Genomic DNA, 22,733 nt, shown 5'->3' on the forward strand with positions numbered 1-22,733 from the left:
AGAGGTAGTCTACAGAAAATGACACTTTTCAAACAGGCAATACAAAAAAGAGGAAGCCAAGAGTGCCCAGAGGAGACCACCGGTGACAGTTCCAAGATTATCTGTTCTGCCTCCAGAGTGTGGTACAAATAAAGCAATTCAGTTAACCAAATGGAGTGAATGGAAACCAGAAATGAACGTCACTAAATTCCTATGAAATAAAAAGTACTGCTATGATTATAAAAATGGAAGCAATAAAAGCGTTCAGAAATACACTCAAGTTTATAATCAATTCAAGGGTGAGCCATAATTTGACCCTATTCATCATCTGTCATATAAAAACCACAATTCAGTTATTAAGATATATGATAAATAGTTCACATTTTAAAACATTTATCATTACATTATCAAATTTGATAAACTCTTATCAAAACATCTCAGCATTCAATATAAACCATATTATTAAAAGTTTAAGGTAACAACAACAACAAAAGCCCAGAGATGTCAGATAAATATTTCCTATTAAGTACACAATTTAACATTCAGAGCCACATAAATTCTCACTAAAAGTTGATTCGTTTTACAAAGGCATACTTTGTAAACAATTGTAACTTTTCCCAACACCATTTTTCATTTTTAATCCCAAAATTATTGTCTTAGGTCAACTTGCTCCCAACTGTATGGCAGAATTACAGGTTTCCAGCTAACAATCCTTACAGCAGCACACCTAACACACAAGCAGGCTGGGCATGGAACGGCTCAAAACTTATCATCAAAGAAAAAGATAAATAACTCTGTACGTAGATCCTTGAGAAAAAAAAAAAGTCTACTTTGTTTAAGAATTACTCAGGAAAGAGATTACATAAAAGGCTTCCGATGTTTTCGCAGAGTGAATTTACTGCTGCTAAAACTTTTAAAAAGTACGATGGAGGGTTCACACTTAGTGCCGCAGTGTCTAACTAATGCGGTTAAACAATGCGGCTGAGCACAGCTGTAAACATTACGGAGTAAACACGTGGCGTAGCTTCTCTTCCCCCAGATGTGACACTACAGCACTCGTCCATGAATAATGACTCTTCCTGGAAAAGTCTTCAAGTATAGTCTAGTTTTGTGAAACACTAAAACACTGAAATAATATGGGAGAGGATTTAGTCATGGCAAATTTACTGAAGCTTTTATTGCCTCTGTGGGTAATATGACAGGGATTGGAAAAGACACACTTGAACTTACAGAGTTATGCAGATGATAGTCACTGAAGAGAACCTTGACCTCAAGTATTTTTATATGTGGGTACTTCTCATTTTATACATTTTACTATTTAAAAAGCATTACATTTAAAAATGTGTACCTGTTCTGACATTTGGCAAAAAGTAAACTCTCCCTATGGTTCTGTCTGAAAAAAGACTCAGCTTGGAGACCTGACCCAAAGACCAAACCCCATGAACTGAAGCGAGGAGCTGGCCATGCATCCGTGTGGCCTTTCTCTCTCAGACTTGCTGATGCCCCTCCCCCACAGGGCAAGCATCTTTAGTACAAAACTTTCCCTATGACCAGACATTTGCCCTCAGAACAAACACATTAAATCAATGTCCTCTTGGAGCCCTGGCGACAGGCCTGTTTAACTCTTAAGATGTCGTCACGGTGAACAACCTTAACTCTTTCTGCTACATAATTAAAAGCTTTATATATTTTTGTTTATAATTACACAGTAATTGTAAATGTTTAGTACCAAACTGATGACAAACACTACTTTGTTAAAAAGTCTTGCATTTAAAAATAAAATCTGTAAAACCCAAAGCATTAGGCCACACACGAATATAAAGATTTTTATGAAAAAAAAATTTATGAGGCAGGGAAGGAGCTGGTGGAGTCTCATCTGAAAACAAATCATATCTGAATCAATCAATCTGAAAACAATACCAGAACTCAAGTGTTCCACGTAGGGAATAAACAATATAGGTCTGTAAAACTTTTAAAGATATATATACATATATCTTTAATTTTTTTCATAATTGAAGTTCTTTATATTTACAAAAATGAAATCAAGAAATACTGAAAACAGCAAGATTCTTTTTTCTTTTAATAACCAATCCCTGTAACGTGAATAGAAATTTACTCTAAGCTTCTTTTGGTAGAAATGCATTCCTAAATTAAAGTTATGATTGGATTAAATGATATATCTGTAAAGGTAAGCTTTCTATGCATTTTTCAAATCATGTGACTAAAAAGCAGTTTTAATCATTTCCATATCTGCATAAATTGTTCTGCTATCCTGAGGAACATTCCTTGGAACCCTGAAGAGGACCTGGATACATGAAGCAAAATCTGTTCCTATTGAAGACCAGTCACCCAACATTTAGTTCATCATTTTAACTTCCTCATGGAAATATTTACGAATACACCCCTTTCACATGTCAGTATGTTATCAGAGAAACAAGCATTTTCAGCAGGAGAGCAAGTCATGAGTCCTGTCATGGAAAAAAAACCAAAAACCAAAAACAAACAATCAAGACTGCATTCTGCTTTGATGTGGAAATAGCAAATGCAAGTGAGACAAAAACAGTCAAAAGTCAAATAATTTATAGAACAGAAGCCATCGGTATGTGCACTAGTGCTCGCTTGTCTGACAACCTCTGCTCCTCCAGTAAAGCCTTTTCAGCAGTCAGCAGTCAGCACCCAGCAGTCAGGCAGCACGGCTGGACCACTGCTGGAGGGAGCAGTGCCATGTGAGGAAGGCTGAACCTCACGGCCCATCACAACCATTTCCAAAATTTAAATCTTACTATCTTCTTATAAATTATAAGTGAATTGCATTGTGTTCCATAGTGCGATGACAAAAAATAAAAAAATAAAAAAAAACAAACCTAAAACCCTCATGCCTAAATTTAGAATATTATATTGTATAGCAATCCAAAACATTCAAAACAAATGAAATCATTTAACTTATTCGAAAGGCATAGACGCGTTTCAAAGCATAATGAAATCCAATTATGTGGTGTGTAATGCACATGACAGTGGAGTCTAACATTCGGTCTCATCACAATATTTTTTAAATAAAAGTTCACTGCAGGACACTGTGTATAAACATGGGTAAGATAACCAGAGACTTGTTTTGTAGAACCTTCGTGAGAGTCTGAGACACAAGACATATTTCAGGGAGTCACCAAATTATCCTTTTTTTTTTCCCATGTGTTGGTTATTTTGACATTTCTTTTATCAGGTATTCTACTCACACCAACAGTACATGTGGTTTGCCAGGAAAATTAAATTCCCCCAACCAAACACCATTCCAGATGCGGTACACTCAGATAAATCACTCTCATTTGAAGTGCTACCAGCATAGTCTTTGCAACTAGCCCAAAGCATATACTTAAGAAGTTTTTATAAATTGTTTGTGGTGTTCATTATTATGTTTAATTCTTATGCCAAACTGTTTTCTGATGAAGACAGCATTGTGCTTTATGCAAGAATGGAAACCTCAAAATAATCACCATCAAGCTTCTATGACTTATGGGAAGACAAACTAAGGTGGTCCACAGGTATAAGATGAAATCCACAATGTTGGAATATAAATGTTTAGAGTGGCCCAGACTAGAAGACAAGCCCAAACCACCAGTAGAAGAATGGAGTACGATATGGTCCAAGATGTATCCTTAGAGTTTTGTCTCAACCCTCAGTTTGAACTATGAGGATTGATCTTCAGTTCAGTCCAGCCAGCAGAAATTGACTGTGCATTTTTCCGTTGTATTTATTGTACAGACTATGTACATTCTAGAAGGTTCCTTTAGTGCTACACTGTTGTACTTTTTGTCCCAGCAATTTGAGGGCGTGCAAATTCCACAAAGTCATCAATAAGAACAGGCCATGCTCCTGGAAAAAAAGAAAAAGACTATGGGAGGAAAGGTAATAGAGAAAAGCAGGGTCAAAGCTAATACGTTAATAGGACCCTTTGGGTTTTTATAAGAATTAGAGTATGTTATTCTTATCTACTCCCAGTGATCACTCTTTAAAAATACCAGTATTATGTCTTCTATTAATGTACTTCTGTCTTTAATCTATTATCCTAGAATGGGGTTATTGCTTAACCAATGAAAATATCTCTTCTGAGCAATAAATCAATAATACAGTAGTAGTGTGGTTTTCAGAGTTTTATTAAAGTCAGGCAGTCTGGTTGGTGATGCTGTGACAAGTCCTCCAGTCCTCCCTCATGAGAATCTCACTGTTTAGTGAGCAGTGTGGAAAGGAGACGGAGGCTCAGCCACGCAGTCCTAGGACGTTTGTGAGGACGCCAAGTAGAAGGGAGGGCTTTCAAAGAATGTCCTACACTCAAAAATGTCAAAAAAAAAAAAAAAATGATTGGTTGGTTCTCATGAGGAGCTAGCAACGGTAAAGGCTTAGCTCATATGCTGCTGAACGCGGCACACTGTGCACACACAGACATGGAAGAGCTTATGAACAGTGGCTGAATGCTGGTAAGACCACCAGGCAGCTGAAGCCATTTTAAATTATACAAATCCAGCACCTTTCATGAGTTTGCAGACAAGACTAACAGAAAACAAAACAAAAAAAAAAAAAAAAAAAAAAAAAAAAAAAACCAAAATCCCAAAAAACAAAAACCAACCTCAATGGATTCAAATGAGAAAATGAGATAAAATACATAAGAGAATGTAACTCTAAGTAAACTGAACATGGTGAGGTGAGTGAATGTTCTTACACCTTTCTAGAGGACAAATACTGGTAAGGTTTTATTTCTCCTTTAACTGTGTGGTGCTACAGATAGAGTCCAGACACCACAAATGTTCTGCACCTAACCTAGGACTTCATCCTATCCTCCTTCACAGCTGTTGGCCAAGAGGCAAAAAACAAACAAACAAACAAACAAAAACCCCCCAAAACCAAAACAACAACAAAAAGCCCCAAACCAAAAAACAGAATAGGCCACTCAAATAAGTGCTACAGCAAGTGCTTAGCAAATTAAAGCCTAGGTTCAATGTCTAGTGCACACACATACACACAGACACACACACAGACACTCAGTGGCATGTGTATGTGTAAAATCTCAGAAAAGGAAGATCACTTCCATGGAAACAGTGGATGAAAGGTCAGGAAGTAACACTTTTGCTACCTTCTTCATCATAATTGGACATGTCATCTGCAATCATTGAACTGAAGTCTAACAGGAGATTCCAGGTGTCTTTTGGTATTGATCGTTTATGGTGCTCCTATTAAGATATCAAAAACAAGAAGCCTTTAAACTATGGAAACAGTTGGGAAAAGTTAGTCCAGCTGTTACAAAACATAAGAAAATGTAACACTTGTAAAATGAAAAATTCTGGTAATCAAATTTCTCATTCTATGTACATGACATGCTGAGATTAATGATGTCTTGAAACAAATTAATATTTAAGTATAATATAATCTTCAGAGAAAACAGAAACTGCAGAAAATGTTAACTTACCAACAAAAATTTATTCCATAAGTCTAAGAATTTAAATCTTCCATTAAGCACTAAGTTCCAGTAAGCAATGGCCATTTCTAGATCTGTAATATTAAAAATAAATTATGAACTTTAATGCTTCGAATAGATGTCCCTGCAAAAGAACAGTGAAACAAAGAAAGCCATTTGCATTCTGAGTGTCAGAGATCAAATTTTTCTTAAAGACCCAAGTCCACACTTAGAACCTGCTTCCATGCCAGTGCATTTCCAGGCAGGGCCTCTGGGAGAAGAATAACATGGCTTACCTCACAGGGTGTTCTGAGGAGAACAAGCAGATGCAGTTACCTACTTTTCCACTGCCAAGTACTCACATGTGGAGGTCCCCAGCCTCAGCCTGGAACCTTCCAACATTCTGAGCCAAAGAACGATTAGCTGTATGGCTATGTGCGCAGCACAGGCCACTTAGCAGCTCCCAGACTTTATCATCAGACGCCAATATGTCTCTTAGATGGCCAAAGACATTCTAGAGAGCAAACCTGCCCCAGTTAAGATCCACACCAACTGGTTAAAATGCAAAGGATCACTCAGTTTCTAGCCTTAAACTTCTTACACTCCACAGCTGATGTCTAGCATGTTCTAACTAAAAGGGCCATGACAGCACTGTGGGTTGTGTCTAAGTCTAAGTCTAAGTCTTAGTCTGTTGCTCTCTTGCCCCAGAACATTATTCTCATAAGATGAATATTCATGACGAGGCTCATTCCCCAGCACCATGGGAAATAAAGTAATTTAAAAATTAAATACTACTAATAACCAAGGTTTTTTAAAATTTCCCCATGACAACATAAAAGTCTCTTTAGACATGAACACAGAAGGCTAAAGGAGTAATCCTGCCAATACCTGCTGTGACAAACTCTGACCTGTTCTGCAACAGAAAAGACAAGTTGGATCTTTTCAAGGAACTCAAGTAGTTGAAGCTGCCAGCTTTTAAAAGAGACTGACTGGGTAAACCATAGTGCAGGAACCTTACAAATCCTTTCAGCTGTGATGTCAAGACCATGTGACAAACTGAGGGAGCCCGAAAAACAGTAAAGACTAATCTGGGCAAATGCTGCTCACATTTTTCTTAAATATAAAAAGAAACTCAATGCTTATTCACTGACAAAAAGAACCCAGATGATTCCTTGGAAATCACAAATGATAGAAACCTGCAAGGATCTGTGGTGGTCTGAACAAAAATGGCCACCATGGACTCGTATATTTGAGTGTTTGGTCTGCAGTTGGTGAAAACCTTTGAAAAGGATTAGGAGGCGTGGCCTTGTCAGACGTGCCTACTAGCTCAATCCATTCCCAATTAATTCTCTCAGCTCTGTGCTTGGGGATAAATGTAAGCTCTCAGCTACTGTTGCAGCATCATGCCTGCCTCCTGCCATGGTCTCCATTGTGATAGTCATAGAATCACCCTCTGAAACTGTAAATCCAAATTAAATGCTCTCTTTGATGATTTGCCTTTGTCATGGTGTCTCATCACAGTGACTACATCAGGGTCCCTTAGTAATTAGAGAAATACAAATTAAAACAACTTTAAGATTTCAGCTTGTTGCAGTCAGAGTAGCTAAATTTGGGGAAATTTATAATAAATGTTGGCAATGACTTAAGGAAAGGAGAGCCCTCACTTACTGTTCAGAGACTGCACTGTGAAGAATTCTCAAAAAGCTAAAAATAAGTCTACAATACAACCCATTCCTCAGCATTTGGTGGCCTGAATAGGAACAACATTCCCCTCCCCCCACGACCCATGTGCATATATATTTGAAAGCTTGGTCATTAGAGTGTTGTTACCAGACAGGGAATAGGAGGGGTGGCCTTGTCAGAGTAGGTGTGGCTTTGCTGGAGGAAATGTGTCACTGGGGATGAGTTTGGGGGTTTCTTTTATTTTTGTTTTGTTTTGTTTTGTTTTTTGTTGTTGTTGTTGTTTTGAGACAGATTTTCTCTGTGCAGCCCTGGCTGTTCTGGAACTCACTGTGTAGACCAGGCTGGCCTCGAACTCAGAAATCCACCTGCCTCTGCCTCCCAAGTGCTGGGATTAAAGGCGTGCCCCACCACCACTGCCGGTGCTTTGGGGTTTCAAATGCTCAAGCCAAGCCCAGTGTTTCTCTCTCTTCCTGCTTCCTGGGGGCCCAGACCTAGAACTCCCGGTTCCTCCAGCACCATGCCTGCCTGTGTGCCTCCTTGCTTTCCACCATGCTAATAATGAACAATACATGTGAAACTATAGGCAGTCTCCAATTAAATGTTCTCCCCTATAAGCACTGCCTTGAGTATGGTGTCTCTGCACAGCAGGACAACAGTGACTCTCAGAATGCAGTTAGTGATGAAGCTACGCGGTCTGAAAGCCTGTGAGAAAACTCCAAGGAAACAAGGAGAAAGTCTTGTAACCTCTATTTCTCCGTAACATGCGTTTTTCTTGGGGTGTATGCATGTACCCCTCCCAGGTGCAGTAAACAGGAGTGGGTTTACTTCCTTATCTTACTATTCTATTCAGACACCAGTTGTCCTCATGACTCTATACAGCCGAAACTCATGACCTTGTCCTTGCTCTGAATAAAGTGGCTGATGCTTCAGACTTTAGCCGCATTTTTAGGTTCTGCTCCCCAGTGTTCATGCTGCTAACTAGAATGCGGACAAAGACAGAAGAACCCGAGGCGGGTTCGCAGACTCTGGACTGTGGGCTAGGAAAGCAGTTGGTGCTGTGAGAGGGGCTTGCTGGGCCTCCTCCTAGGGAGGGAAGGCAACGGTGCTGAAAGCAATGTAGATTATAATGGCCTGGCTCAAGAGGTTTCAGGAGAAGAATGGCAGTAAGTAGCCTAGAGATCCTTCTTAAGATATTTTGCCAAAGGACGCCGCTGCTTTTTACCCTTTCCTGAGAAGTCTACCGGAGGCTAAATCAAAATTGGCAGAGGTGATATCAAGGCAGCCTAGAACTGCCAATGCCCTGTGACTATTTGTGATTACTTTTATGCAGTCTAGAATAAAGCTTAGGTGCAAGCTAAACGAGGAAAAATACAAAATGCAGTGTGAGAAGAAAAGGAGAATCCGGAAGTGTAATGGAGCTAAGTCCAGGGCTCAAAGACAGGAAACAGTTGAAAGAAAAGCCTGATTCTAAATGTAACCAAGAGAGTGGTAACCTCAGGGTAGGATCCCACCCAGCCAAGCTTCCAACTTGTGAAAAGAAATTAAGAAAAGTTTAAATCGTGAACGAACCATTGAAAACAGAAAGCTGATACAGATGTAACTGAGTGAACGGGCCATGATCCAGCCCCAGCAAGCAGCAGGACTTGGCAGCTTTGGCCACATGGTCCTGACTTTAGAGTCAAGAATACAAAAAAGGGTTATGGACTCTCCCTCTGTGACTAAGGAAAGCTGTTGGGGCCAGGCATGTGCACTTGCACAGAGGCCCAGAGAAGCCTTTGCCTGAGGTTGTGAGGTGAAGCCTGGATTGACTTAGAGATCCCAAAATGTCAGAGATGTCAGAGCCATGGATACCTGCTAAGGAAAGCTGCACACTGGGTGTGGAACTAGCCCAAGATAGAGAAGTGTGTTGTAGTCAACGACACGGAAAGAGGGTTAGGATCTGAAGAGCCCTTGGACATCAATATGGAGGTGCAGAGTTTGGAGTTTGCCCTGCTGGTTAGGTCTTGCTTTGGTCTAATATTTCCTCTCTATGCTCCCTTCCCTCCCCATTGGAAAGGCAGTATTTATTCTGTGCCAATGTATGTGATGTGATCTGCTTTTGATTCTGATTTTATAGGGGGTCACAATTAAGAAACTGCCATGAGACAGACTCTGGACTTGTAAACAGTGTTGCCACTGGGATAGACTATGGGGACTTTTGATATTGGACTGAAAACATTTTTGCATTACTATAAGGCTACAAGCCTATGGGGACCAGGAAATAAAATGTGGTGGTTTGAAAAGGAATGGCACCATAGGTGCATATATTTGAATGTGTGGTCATTAGGGAGTGGTACTACTTGGCAGAGAATAGGAAGTGTGTCACTGGGGGTGGGCTTTGGGGTTTCAAATGCTGAAGCCAGGCCTCCTAGTGTGTGTCTCTTTCTGTCTGTCTGTCTGTCTGTCTCTGTCTGTCTGTGTCTGTCTGTCTCTCTGTCTGTCTCCTCCCTCTCCCTCTCTCCCTCTCTCCCTCCCTCCCTCCCCCTCCCCCTCCCTCTCTCCCTCCCTCCCCCTCCCCCTCCCCCTCTCCCTCTCCCTCTCCCTCTCTCTCTGCTGCCTATGGGTCCAGATGTAGAACTCTCACCTCCTCTGGTCCCAAATCTTCCTGTGTGCCCCATGCTTCCCACCACGCTGATAATCAACTACACCTCTGAAACTGTAAGTAACACCCAAATTAATAATTTCCTTCATAAGAGTTGCTGTGGTCATGGTGTTTCTTCATGGTAATAGAACACTGTCTAAGACAAGATTTAACATCCTACTCCAAAGATAATGGCTCAGCTCTATTCATTGTTCTATTCATAAAAGCTAAGAAATGGAAACAACCTAAATGTCCTTCGCCTGATGAATGGGTAATGAAAATGTAGTACATAAACACTATGGAAAATTATAAAGAAAAAATAAATCATAAAATTTGTGAGTAAATGGATGAACATGGGGTGGGGGCTGTAAAGTAACCCAGACCCAGAAAGGACAGTGTCTGAGTCAGGGTTTATCGCTGTGAACAGACACCATGACCAAGGCAACTCTTATAAGGACAACACAGAAAACACAGAAGCAAGAGGTTCAAGGCATCTGCTGCAGGACTGTGTCTTCTAGAATATTCAGGGTTTTAGGGTTTCCCCCCTCCTCCAAGGTTGTATGACCTCGCACAACACACATTCTAACAGAATCATTTTATGATTATATTTTTCTTTTCCACAGTTTTTGTCTCTCTCTCCCTCTCCCCTGGCCCCTCTCTTGTGCATGCACACACACCCTGAATCTTCATTACCCATTCATTTGTTGATGGACAACTAGGTGAATTCCAATTCTTTGCTATGGTGTAAGATTAGAAGCTAGGATCCACAAACAAGAGAAAACATGTAGCAGTAGAGTCTTTCTGGGTCTGGGTTATATTCAGAACAATCTTTTCTAGTTCTATACATTTACTTGCAAATTTCATTTTTTTTTCTTTACAGCTGAAGAGTATTTTTTTTTATAGCTTTATTATTTTAAAAAAATCTTACAAATAAAAATCACACACCAAAATAAAGCAGACCCAAAGTCTACACACCTAGTGAATTCCTATGCATTTAGAATTACCTACTCTGAAGCTGTAGAGGTTCACACTGGAGTTTACGTTATCATTGATGAATATATTTTTATGTACTTATCTACCACCAAAAATAAAAAATCCATGCCAGAGTTAGAACTAAAAATGATTAGCTTTCTATTCCCTTTCGTAACTCATATCCATCACCTGCCCTCTCTTCTCACGCCCTATATTTAGCCTTTGCCTTCCTCTTTTCTATACTCTGTGTGTGTGTGTGTGTGTGTGTGTGTGTGTGTGTGTGTGTGTGTGTGTGTGTGTGTTAGGTTCCACATATAAGAAAGAATATGTGTCTCAATCTCCTCGTGCTCTGTGAAGTCTGGCTGATCCCAAAGGACTCTAATATCTGGTGTCATTTTCCAGTAAGAGTGGTCTGGTACCTTAAATCACAAAAACCACTTCCAAATTACATTTTGCCTGTGTGCAGACAGCATGTGACCTATGAACACACTGCACCATCTAGCTCTGTCACTTCATCATCATGGCTATCACCCAGCATACTCTTAACTAGGGTCCTCCACATGCACTCATGTCTGACTTATGAGTTTCAGTCCTTCTTGATGCTGCATGCTGCCACCATCCCGAAGGTCTGTATCCTAGTAGAATAGATAACCTCTGTAACCTACTACAATTGGTTGCACTCACCTATGCTGTAATCAAAAAACAAGATCTTCTGAAAGAGACTTCACCAAAGACTATTTGAATTGATGAAAACAGTGATTCAGTGAAACTGTGAGCTGCATTTTAAGAAAGAATAATAAAGTTGAGAAAGAAACCAGAAAAACGACCCTACTCACGGATCATACAATTAAATCACTAACATTAACCATAAAAGAGACAGGAATCCACAATGAAAATTTACAGACCATAATGAAATCAAAACAAAAACATCAAACAATCTTCTGTTCTTCTGAATTAGAAGAATTAATGTTGCTAAAATATCCCAAAACACCAAACGATGTACAGACTCAACGACATTTTTTCAAAGAACTAGGAAAACCAACCTTGAAATTCATGTAGAAGCACACTCCAAATAAAGGGGTAACGACTCAACTCAGTGGTACACCACTGTCTAGCATGCACAAGAACCAAGTTCAACCTTAGTACCATAAAAATCCAAACAACAACAAAATCAGACTAGAGCAAAAACCACTACTGCCTGGGCAGTAATAAGAAGAAGAGATACAAATGGCCAACAAATATATGAAAATAGTGCTCAATAAATTTAACTCAAGGTAAAGCGCTTGTTGTACAAGTCTGACACCCTGAGCTCAAACCCACATAAACGTAGATGCAGAGAACCAACTCCCTGAAGTTGTCCTCTGACACACACCATGGCATGCATGCAGCTGTACTCACTCACACACACTCAATACACATGCACACACCTAATAACAAATAATTGCAAACATTGGCACAGACGTTGATCTTTTGGATGAGACCTCAAAAACACAAAAGGCTAAATAAAACAGTTCAAACCAGGGAACTTTAGCATCACTTTAGAACTAGAGTGAAGGGAGAGTCTACAGAAAACACTTGTAAACTGCTCATCTGACCAAAGCTAATTACAAAACTAAATAGAGAACTCAAACCAATAGCAACAAAACATTCCAAGAAATTAAACAACAACAACAAAAAAAGGCAATGGTCTGAATACATAGTTTTCAAAAGAAGAAATACAAATGGCCAACAAATATATGAAAATAGTGCTCAATAAATTTAACTCAAAATTCCAATTGGAAAAGACAGAGATCAAAAAATACTTAAGGCTCAGGGATTGTTTCTTGCTCCTCCAGGGAGTCAAATGTGGTTTCCAGGACCCAATTTGGGACGCTCAGAACCTCCTGCAACTCCAGCTTCAGTGGATCCAATGCTGCCTCCCTCACACACATTATAAACACTCATTAAAAAAAAAAAAATCAGCAAATACTGACAAGGATGTGGAGAAAGAAAAACTGGGGCCAGAAATTACTGCAGCCATTACAGGGGGCGGGGGTTGGGGTGGAGGAAAGTTCCTCAAAAGACTAAAACTGGGAGCCAAGCACGGCTGCACCCATCTCTAATCCCAAAGGGTTAGAAGCCATCCTAAGACCATACATTTAAAAAAAGGAGAGAAAACAAACACAAAGATCTACCATATGATCTATGATGTTCTAAGGCAACATCTGCATATCCAGAGAAAATAAGATAAGACTACCAGAGAGACAACTGAACTTCCATGCAGTACAGAGTCAACCTAGGCGCATGACAAATAGGAAAGAACATGCAGGGTACTCTACAATAATCATAAACACATTTACAACATTTAGTGAAATTGGACCATACAAATAAGCTACCTAAATTCAAAGAGAATACAGATACATGTATTCTATACAGCCCGAGTCCAGCTTGACCATGTAAGAGACAGGATGACATGGTTTCCTGCCCTTGGAACAGAGCCTGCAGGGCATAGGCCCCCACAAATATTGATGGTTGCTATGGGGATAAGGCTTGCTTGTATAATTAAGTGTACATATTTTCACATTCCTCCTTTGAGGAATGTCTTCTCTCCAAAGTTAACAACTCCATGATAAACAGACAGCATGAGTCTGGAAGCAAGGGCATGCCTATGTATTAGCAAAATGGTTGACACTGTGACCTTCAGGACAGCCTTTAAGGCTGTGGGAAAGAATGCTGAAAACATGAGTTCTAAAATACATAATTTTTAAACTATGCAAAGTGTAAGGATGCAATATGAATTGCAGAAGGAGCTTCACAGATCTAAAGGAACAGAGGCAGCTATACTATGAGCCAGCCGGTCAGAAAGATAATAAGAAAAAAAGATAAAGAGATAGATTTAGGGATTGGTGATCACAAGGCAAGATTCACCCAGCTAAGGTTTGTTTGTTTATGCTTACAAAGGCAGGTAGATTTCTGAGTTCAAGGTCAGCTGGGACAGCTAATTAAGGTCCAGGCATGGTCAGAATGGTAATGTCAGGGTAAGGCCCTACCCAGGTATCTTATTTTCTGTGCTTATGCTTGCTGTTTCTTTCTAAGAATCAAGGGGCTGAGGTCCTGGGATGCTGATTCATGGGATATTCAAAAGGGAAACCTGGAGTAAAGACTGAATAGATATGTAAAATAAACAACTGGGCTGTTGGTCTACAAGAGCCATTCTGAGGGTTTTTAGAATAGCAAGAGAAAACTGTCTCAAGCATAACACACACACAAAGTGAGAGAGCAAGAGAGAGCACAAGCTCAGCAGAACATAGACTGCCAGCTTGGACTCTCTCAAACACCCCTTCTCTCTCAGAACCCCTCTCCGAGCCAAGGCTGGTCCTTGGCATTATGCTCTGAAAGACAGTAAATGTCAACTAAGATTATTATATCCTGCAGAATTATCTAGCATGATTAGTGGAAAAGAAAAAACAAACTTATTGGTAAACAAACTGAGACCAGGTATGAAAACCAGTACTAGAGAGGCCTGAAGAAGTTCTATGCTCTGAAGAGAAAAACATCTATCTGTGTATGATACAGGAAAGAAACAACATGATAGAACAGTAGATAAAAGCAAATAAGGAACATGAAGTGGGGGTAATAAAATAACATGAATATATAAACACCCTTCAATATTAATTGTTGTAATATCTAACACAATAGACTTCAAAGTACAATTAGAAGAGTTCAATTCATCCTGAATAAGGGAACAACTCAAAATAATGCTTTAATATACACATGTGCTTTTATTTAAGTTAGCACACAATATACTAGATACCATGGCATTTTTAAAGTATACTTGGACAGATGGCCTTTAAAAGAGAGAGAGAGAGAGAGAGAGAGAGAGAGCGAGACCGACAGAGAGAGAGAGAGACTGACTGACTTTTTAGGGCAGATTTTCCTCTTATTTCCCCCGTTTTCTTGGTGCCACTAGTTGCCCCTCAAAAGCTGTCACCCAGTGTCTTTACCCTTCTTGTGTCCCATGCACCCTTCTGCACACTCATCCTTCCTCATTGGCCATTTCTACCCCCCTTGGTGGTCTCAATGAGTGCAGCAGGCACCTTGGATATGCATCATTATCTGTGAAGGACATGGGGATATGCCTAGGAGTGGGACAGCTAGGTCATACAACAGTCAATTTTTTTGTTGTTGTTTTGTTTTTCGAGACAGGGTTTCTCTGTGTAGCCCTGGCTGTCCTGGAACTCACTCTGTAGACCAGGCTGGCCTCGAACTCAGAAATCCGCCTGCCTCTGCCTCCCAAGTGCTGGGATTAAAGGCGTGCACCACCACCGACCAGCGACAGTCAGTATTTGTAAGTTTTTGAGAAAATCCATATTGAACTCATAACTACACTGCTTTGCACTCACCAGCAATGAATTAAAATTCTCTTTCCCCCACATTCTTCCCAGCATGCACTGCTATATTTTTTTTTTATGATAACCATTCTAAGGTGAGATGGTATATCAACTTACTTTTAATTTGATAACTAGGGATGTTCGGTATCTTTAAAAACATTTATTAGCTGCTTCTTCTCTAAAAAACTCTTGTTAACTGACAGTTTTGGTTTTTTTATGTGTTATATTTTATAGTTCTATGCAAATCTTTCTGAAGTATACTTGGCAAGATTTTTCTCCTATCCTGTGGAATGTGTTTCTTTTGTTGTTGGAAACACTTTAATTTAATGTAGTGCCATTTGTCAAGCTGTGGGGCTAGCTCATGTGACACCAAGAGCTGCTCAGCAAATTCTTGCCTAACTTCACGTACGTTCTCCTTATTTCCTCTAGTGGTTTCAAGTTTTAAATTAAGTTCTGTCATCTACTTCAAGTTGATTTTTGTATGGGGAAAGATGAATTTAATCTCATTCTTTTACAAATGTACATTCAGTTTTGCTGAACAGACCACATGTTTTTCATTGAATTCTTTTGACACTATTTCTGGGGCCTCTGCTCTGTCCCACTGGTCTCCTGGTCTTTCTATGCCAGCACCAGACTGTCTCGGCCACTAGAGCTCTGTAGTATAATTTAAGCAAAGGCATTGTTGTATGTCTGTGTTCTTTTTTTCCTTAGAACTGCTTTGCTCATTCCTGGTCTTTTCTGGTTCCTCATGAATTTTTGGTTGTTTTTTTCTGGTTCAGTGAAGAAGGACATGAGAATTTTGATGGGAATCACACTGAATATATGGATTTACTTTTGGTGATATGGCCATTCTCACAAACTCAATTCTGCCAGTCCAGGATCATAGAATGCCTTCCCACCACATAGGATCTTTGGTGTCCTTTTTCAGATTCATGGAGCAGGCTTTCCTTATTTTGACTAGATTTACTCACGGGTTTTTTTTGTTGTTGTTGTTTTTTTTTTTTTTTAATTCTCAGCTATTATAAATGAGGCTTTTCCCTAACTTATTTCTCTTTTGGACACTGATTTTTTTTTTCATCCTGCAACTTTACTGAAAATACTCATTAAATCTAGGAGTTCTCTGGTAGACTCTTGAGGGTACAGAATCATGCTGTCTACAAATAGGGATACATTACTTCTTCTCTTACCTTGTCCCTTTTATATCTTTCTCTTTTCTTGTTGTCACAGCTAAGACTTCAAAGTAGTATACTGAACATGAGACATAAGAGTAGGTATCTCTGCCCCATTTATGACTTTAAAGAAATGCTCTCAGTTTTTCTCCATGTAATATAATATTGGCTGCAGGTTTATAGTAATAACTTATTATTTTGTGGTATGCTAATGTTTCCAGCATTTAAATCATGAAGGCACACTGATCTTTGTCAAATGCGTTTTCTTCATTTCTGTAATTTGTCCTTAAGTTATTTACATGATTTACTGCATTTATTAATTTGCATATGATGAATCAACCTTCCATCTTAAAGCGCTCCTGAATTTGTATGTTGACAATTATTTTATGTATGTTCACTGAAGAAACTGGTGTGAAGTTTTCCTTTTATCATTGTCTTTTTACCTGGTTTGGGTAATACTGGATCTGTAAAACAAATATGGTAATGTTCCCTCCCTTTATAGAAAGCGTAATTCTAAATGTATTGTTTTAAACCAGCTTCACAGAACATACTCTCCTGGATCTGAAGACACAGATGTAATCCCAATGCAACAATAGAGGCTCACATCAATATTCTACTCTCACCAATAAAGTCATTCAGACAAACAAAACAAACAAAAATATAAGTCAAGTGAAATTATTGATCAATGGACCTAACGGGACCTTGAGAATATTTCATCTAAAAACCTCAGTGTATACATTGTTCTAGCATATTATGACATACTCTAAAACAAATCACACAAGGCATAAAACAAGCGAACCATTTCTTTTATTCTATCCACTCATGATGGAAAACACTAGAAATCAACAGCAAGAGAAATAACAGAAGATATGCAAACTTCTGGATGAGGAACAAGCACTGTTTAATGAGGGCCACTGAAGTAGTTTAAAAAATGAAGAATGCTTAAGAATCAAATGAAGATCAAATCATAACATACCAAAGCCCACGAGCTGCAATCAGTGAAAGCAATCAAAGGAAGAGAGTTATAGCTTCAAGAAGTGGCCATGCTGAGAGATCAATAGACATGACAAGGCGGGGAAAGAGTAAAGGCCCGGACCAACCAAGCCTGAAGACCTGAAGACCCTACCACCTATAGGGTCAGAATGAATGATTCCACAGTTGTCTAACCTCTACGTATATGCCTGTGTATATTCATGTATATGGCGTGTGCAAACACATACACAAATAAACAAAGTTGTCCAACCTCTATATAAGTGCCTTGTGTGTGTATATATATACATATGTGTGTATACATATATGTGTGTGTGTGTGTGTGGTGTGTGAGAGCACATACACATGCAAATAAAAATAAATATTAAAAGCCAGAGCTCTAAATATGACTCAAAAATGTACTTTAGGACCTTGGGAAAGGGAGAACACAACAAACCTACAATTGGTAGACAGAAATAAATAATAAAGATCAGGACAGAAATAAGTAAAATGGGGCTGGGGAGACGGTTCAGAGAATATGGACCCAACATGGAAGCTTAGAGGCCCACGGTTTGATCTCTAGAACATGTACAGTGGGAGGAGAGAACAGGCTCCTGCAAGTTGTTGTCTGACTTCCATGTTTCATGGTGTGTATATATACACACACACATACACACACACACATACACATATACACATTCTTCCTCTCCCTCTCCCCCGCCCTCAGTCAATAAGTCAATCGATCAATCAATCATTTTTTTAAGTTAAAGAAACAGACAAAATTCAAATGAAAAGGTGTGCAGTTGTTCTCAGCCCACGCTGAGTCTGCTGCCTCCATCTTCTGAGCTCTATGTCAGAGTTTGTACTTTTCTTTTCCCCTTCCTTCGTGGAATACCAAAATCCTAAGCATGCCTGCCTTAACATACGGTTTCTCTGAAGACCCTGACTTTTCATAGCTGCTTATTGTTACATCATCACTGCTGATGCTAACTCAAAAGGCAGGAAGTTCTCTCCTTCCTCACCATGTCCTTCCTCCAGGCACCACCAGGATTTGCAGCCTTGTTCTGTTTTATTGTTTTCTGTCAAATTCCAGTAAACCCTTGAGCTCCAAAGAGACTAACAACACAGTGCAAAACATCAGTGACACAGAGGTGCCTCTTCCAAGATGTGAAAAAGGACACATTAAAACAGTTTTGAATTAAAAGAAAAATCATTAAGATCCATCTTGGAACGCATGCTAGAGGCCCGGATCAGCACTGTTGTCAGCAGTGTCCTAGTACGGCATGCACACAGCTCACAGGACTGCCGCGGGACCCACCTGAACTACTCACGAAAATGCTCTCCAGAGTGTTAGCAGTTTACCCAGCTGGGACGGCTTCTGCTTGTCATCTCAGCACTTGGGAGGCAGAGGCAGAGGATCCTTATGAGTCTGAGGCCAGTCTAATTGACTTAGCAACTTTCAGGCCAACCAAAGCCACACAACAGGAAGAGACTCTCAACACCTCCGCCCCCAACCCCAACCAAAATAACAAAGAACACTGTAAACTATTTCTAAGCAAGTTCTTTTCTTTTGAGCTAAGGTTTCACTATGGAGGTTGGCTTGGAATTCATGATCCCCCATCCTCAGCCTTGTGTGCTAGGACTGCAGGTACCACTCCAGCTGGCTTTAGAGTAAATATTTAAACAATGAGGTTAAAATCTTTGAAATCGTCTACTTCAGAAATATCTTTTTATTGTGGTTGCATATACATGATATGGAATTTGCCTGTACTTTTAGAACCACAACTCACAAAAAAATGACCTTCAGATTCTATTCTGAAATTAGTTTATTTTCATGTGTGTCTGAATGCAAGTACCAGGGTGCCAGAGCATGCAGGCGATCAGAGGACAGCTTTCAGAAGGTGGCTTTCTACTGCCCCCTTGTGGCACACATGTTCTAACGCCACTTGTCAAGCCTGTGCTTCACTGCCTCCACCCACCCACTAACAAAGATTCAATATGGTCCTTAAAATGAGTTGGATGTTATAGAAAATATATAATCTCTGACCAAACTAGCAGAACCAACAGTCTCCTAACAGTGCACTATATTTCGCAGACTTCTGAAGACTGGCCCAACTTTTAATGCTCAATTTTGAAAGAAACCAAAAAACTGGCAATGTGCTTGGAGGATAGCACCAGAATAACAAACATCTTAAAGTTTTTCATTTTTTTAAAATTTTTGTATTCAATATTTTATTTATTTATATTTCAGATGCCATCCCCTTTCCCCATTTCCCTCCCTAGAAACCCCCTATCTCATTCCCCCTCCTCCTTTTTGCTTTTATACCATTTTAATTACATGCAAGTATTAATGTCAGTTCTAGGTTGAGGGTCTAGCAATACAATAGATGCAAATAGTCAAGGAACAAGCCAGACAATAAACAAAGTCCAGTGATCACTCCTGTCATCTAAGGGCTTATCAGGATGACCAAACTATCTGAGCCTACTTCCCTGTCCTAGCCCAAAGTCATTTTCATGTCTGAAGCCTACTTCCTTGTTCTAGCCTAAAATTTAGATTCCTGTCTGAAATTACCTCTTTGTTTTAGCCTAACATTTAGATTGCTGCCTGAAATTACTTCTTTGTTCTAGCCTAATGTCATATTCATGCCAAGAAGCCCCAAAAGCTCTCTGCCTCTCCCCCTTTTTTTATTTCATAAACAAGACTAAGTCTGTCTTAAGTTGTTCTGATAAGAATGCCTTCCTTACCCTGCATGGAATATGCATTATCAAAAGCAATACACTTCTGTCTTAGGTTGAATTGGAATATTGACCTGGAAAAAAACAAGGACTGAGCAGTGATGATCTTTAAGTGGTCATTATACTTCCTCTGTTTTAAACAGAAAGACAATTGTATCACACGTGAGCTTAATAAGAAAGAAGTGTTCAATAACAGCAGAGGCACTCCATGACAGGAATGGCAACTTCCTGCAATAGTACACATCCCTAAAGTGTGTTCCTAAGCAGAGCTGGTATTTTAGGTAGATTAAGACTACATGCAGGGTTTACAAAAACCTTTTTCAAATTTAAGATACACAGACAAATCAGAAACTGCAGGTGACTGAGGCAGATGGCAGAGACAAGGGGTTAGGGGCAGGAAGGGAAACAGCTCTCGGCTCCTACCACACCAGCACAGCTGCCCAGGGCTGCATTCTCCCTTCCCATCTGCCTGGGACTTCCTGTCCTCTCATAAACTTCACTAACTGTGGACTTCACAGACTTGGGAAAACTGTCCTTGTTAACTAAACTCTTCAGACAAGTCATCATATTTCCTGCTGCCTAGAAACTGTTTCCCTTTCTCCTCCTCTGGCTCTCTTCTCCCTCTCTAAGCCTCCCTCCCCCCCAGAGTTCCTTTTTCACCAATCAGTTCTTACAGATAAATTTATATATCTGATAAGTCCACACAGATCAACTACTGTTAGCACACTCCACATGCGACATTAGGTTCATTTCATTGTAAAAAGCTATGGTCTGGGGAGCTTCACAAATAACTTTTTATTGTGGTTGTATATACAACACAGAATTTGCCTCTACTTTTAAAAGTAAAAATGTGAAATGCATTATTAAATAATCTCCTGAATGCTCATTATAAAACAAAGTCTATAACCATTGAACAATGTATTTTCTCTTAATACTAGAAAACCACAACAATTTTTTTCAAAATCTGTTTTCACATAACCACTTTCTCAATTTTTTTCTAATATAAAAATTCTAATTTATCATATTAATATATCAAATAACCATAAAATGTTATTTTATTTCATTTCATTTTAGTATCAAAGTGTGTATTTACCCAAAATACCATTTATTATATATTCTGTAAGAGCAGAACTGTAACTAAGAAACTGATTCCCAATCAATATGACATCCACAATATTATGTATAATCTTATCAAAATGCTGTTATATTTCTAAATACCACAAAACAGTACTCAAACTAAAAGGTTTCACCAAATATTTACTTGAGGGAAGGGAAAGGGAAAACCAGAAAAAGAAATGGCTAGGATACCCAGTGTCTAACTGTAGGCAGTGTAGCTTTTTCTGTCTCATCCTGAAAGGAAAGCCTTCCATAGTAATGAAATCCACCCAATCTGATCATTTTGTGCTGTATAAATACACTGACATCATGCTGTACCCCACTAATTGTGTAATTATGTGTTCATTTCAGCTGTATTTAAAGAAAAGAGCAAGATCGTGCTTATACTGAACAATCGGTTCAAAAAGGAACTGCATTAGAACTTCATTTTACAAACATTTTAAAAATCCTTAACTCAGTCCCATTTCATCTCCCAGCGAGTTCTCCATTACACGTACACATTTGTCTCTTCTCTGGCTCTTCTCTAGTTGCTTCCTTGGACTAATCCCTACTCATAAAATTGATCTTTTTCCTTGATGTTCAATCTAAAACACAAGAGGACTCACTAGCCTCTCCAGCTACTGTATCTTCCACAGATATGCAGTGCACTTCCCTCACAGAGGACTAGGCTTCATCCCTACCAGCAAATGCACAAACAGCAAAGCTGAGCCTGGGAGTCCCAGCAGGAAAATGGAAAGTTCAAGGTCTGATCTGCCTGGCAAAAGTGAACTTCTGACTAGCCTGGGCAGCTAGTGAGAGCATGAAACTCAAGAATTGAAGAGTACAGGGCCTGGCTTAGCAGATATCTGGCCAGCATGTGCAGGGCTCTGATTCTATCCCTAGCATGTGCAGGACTCTGATTCTATCCCTAGCATGTGCAGGGCTCTGATTCTATCCCTAGCATGTGCAGGGCTCTGATTCTATCCCCAGCATGTGCAGGACTCTGATTCTATCCCTAGCATGTGCAGGGCTCTGATTCTATCCCCAGCATGTGCAGGACTCTGATTCTATCCCTAGCATGTGCAGGACTCTGATTCTATCCCTAGCATGTGCAGGGCTCTGATTCTATCCCTAGCATGTGCAGGGCTCTGATTCTATCCCTAGCATGTGCAGGGCTCTGATTCTATCCCTAGCATGTGCAGGGCTCTGATTCTATCCCTAAGCATCTCAGAAGCAAAGAAACCACCATCACCTCATCCATGATTTACCTTTCCTGTGCCTAAGTTTTCTCATTTTCAAATTAAGAACAAAAAAGTCTAGATTCTGTATCTATGTATCTGGTATCCAGGAGTAATTTGCTGAAGGAAAGAATAAAATTCTTCAGCATTGATGAACAGTATAGGTGTAAAACCTGGCTCACTATTAGGTACCCTAAAAACTTACAATCAACTAGATCACTGTCATGGAAAAACTCCCACATACTCCAACTCAAAACATTTTTGTCCCATTTTCAAAAGAAGCCTATGGTTATTAATTTAGCTGTACTGTGTCTCACCAACTTCCTGTCTCTCTAAAATCAAATCAATGCCTTCTCTTTTGCATAGTCTCAACTTATCTCTAAGTGTGGGAGCCCCCAGACCTTCAATATTACTGCCTTTCTTTATCCAGCCAGATAACAAGCCTTCCACTGCAAT

General features: G+C 39.6%; 1 protein-coding gene across 4 annotated transcripts in view; it reads right to left on the reverse strand.

Moving 5' to 3' along the window:
* Positions 1-238: 238 nt before the first annotated feature.
* The window catches only part of Dcun1d1 (defective in cullin neddylation 1 domain containing 1), a 44,260-nt gene continuing 21,765 nt past the window's right edge, over positions 239-22,733 (reverse strand). For all 4 annotated transcript variants that reach the window (XM_076932288.1, XM_076932287.1, XM_034500117.2 and 1 more), the window contains exons 5-7: positions 5,438-5,520; positions 5,105-5,201; positions 239-3,849 (exon numbers count right to left, since the gene is read on the reverse strand). In XM_076932288.1, the coding sequence (XP_076788403.1) occupies positions 3,770-3,849; positions 5,105-5,201; positions 5,438-5,520 (260 nt within the window). In that variant the 3' untranslated portion in view covers positions 239-3,769. The remainder of the gene's footprint in view (positions 3,850-5,104; positions 5,202-5,437; positions 5,521-22,733) is intronic.

Source organism: Arvicanthis niloticus, chromosome 4 (assembly GCF_011762505.2).
Source record: "Arvicanthis niloticus isolate mArvNil1 chromosome 4, mArvNil1.pat.X, whole genome shotgun sequence".
Taxonomy (NCBI): Eukaryota; Metazoa; Chordata; class Mammalia; order Rodentia; family Muridae; genus Arvicanthis; species Arvicanthis niloticus.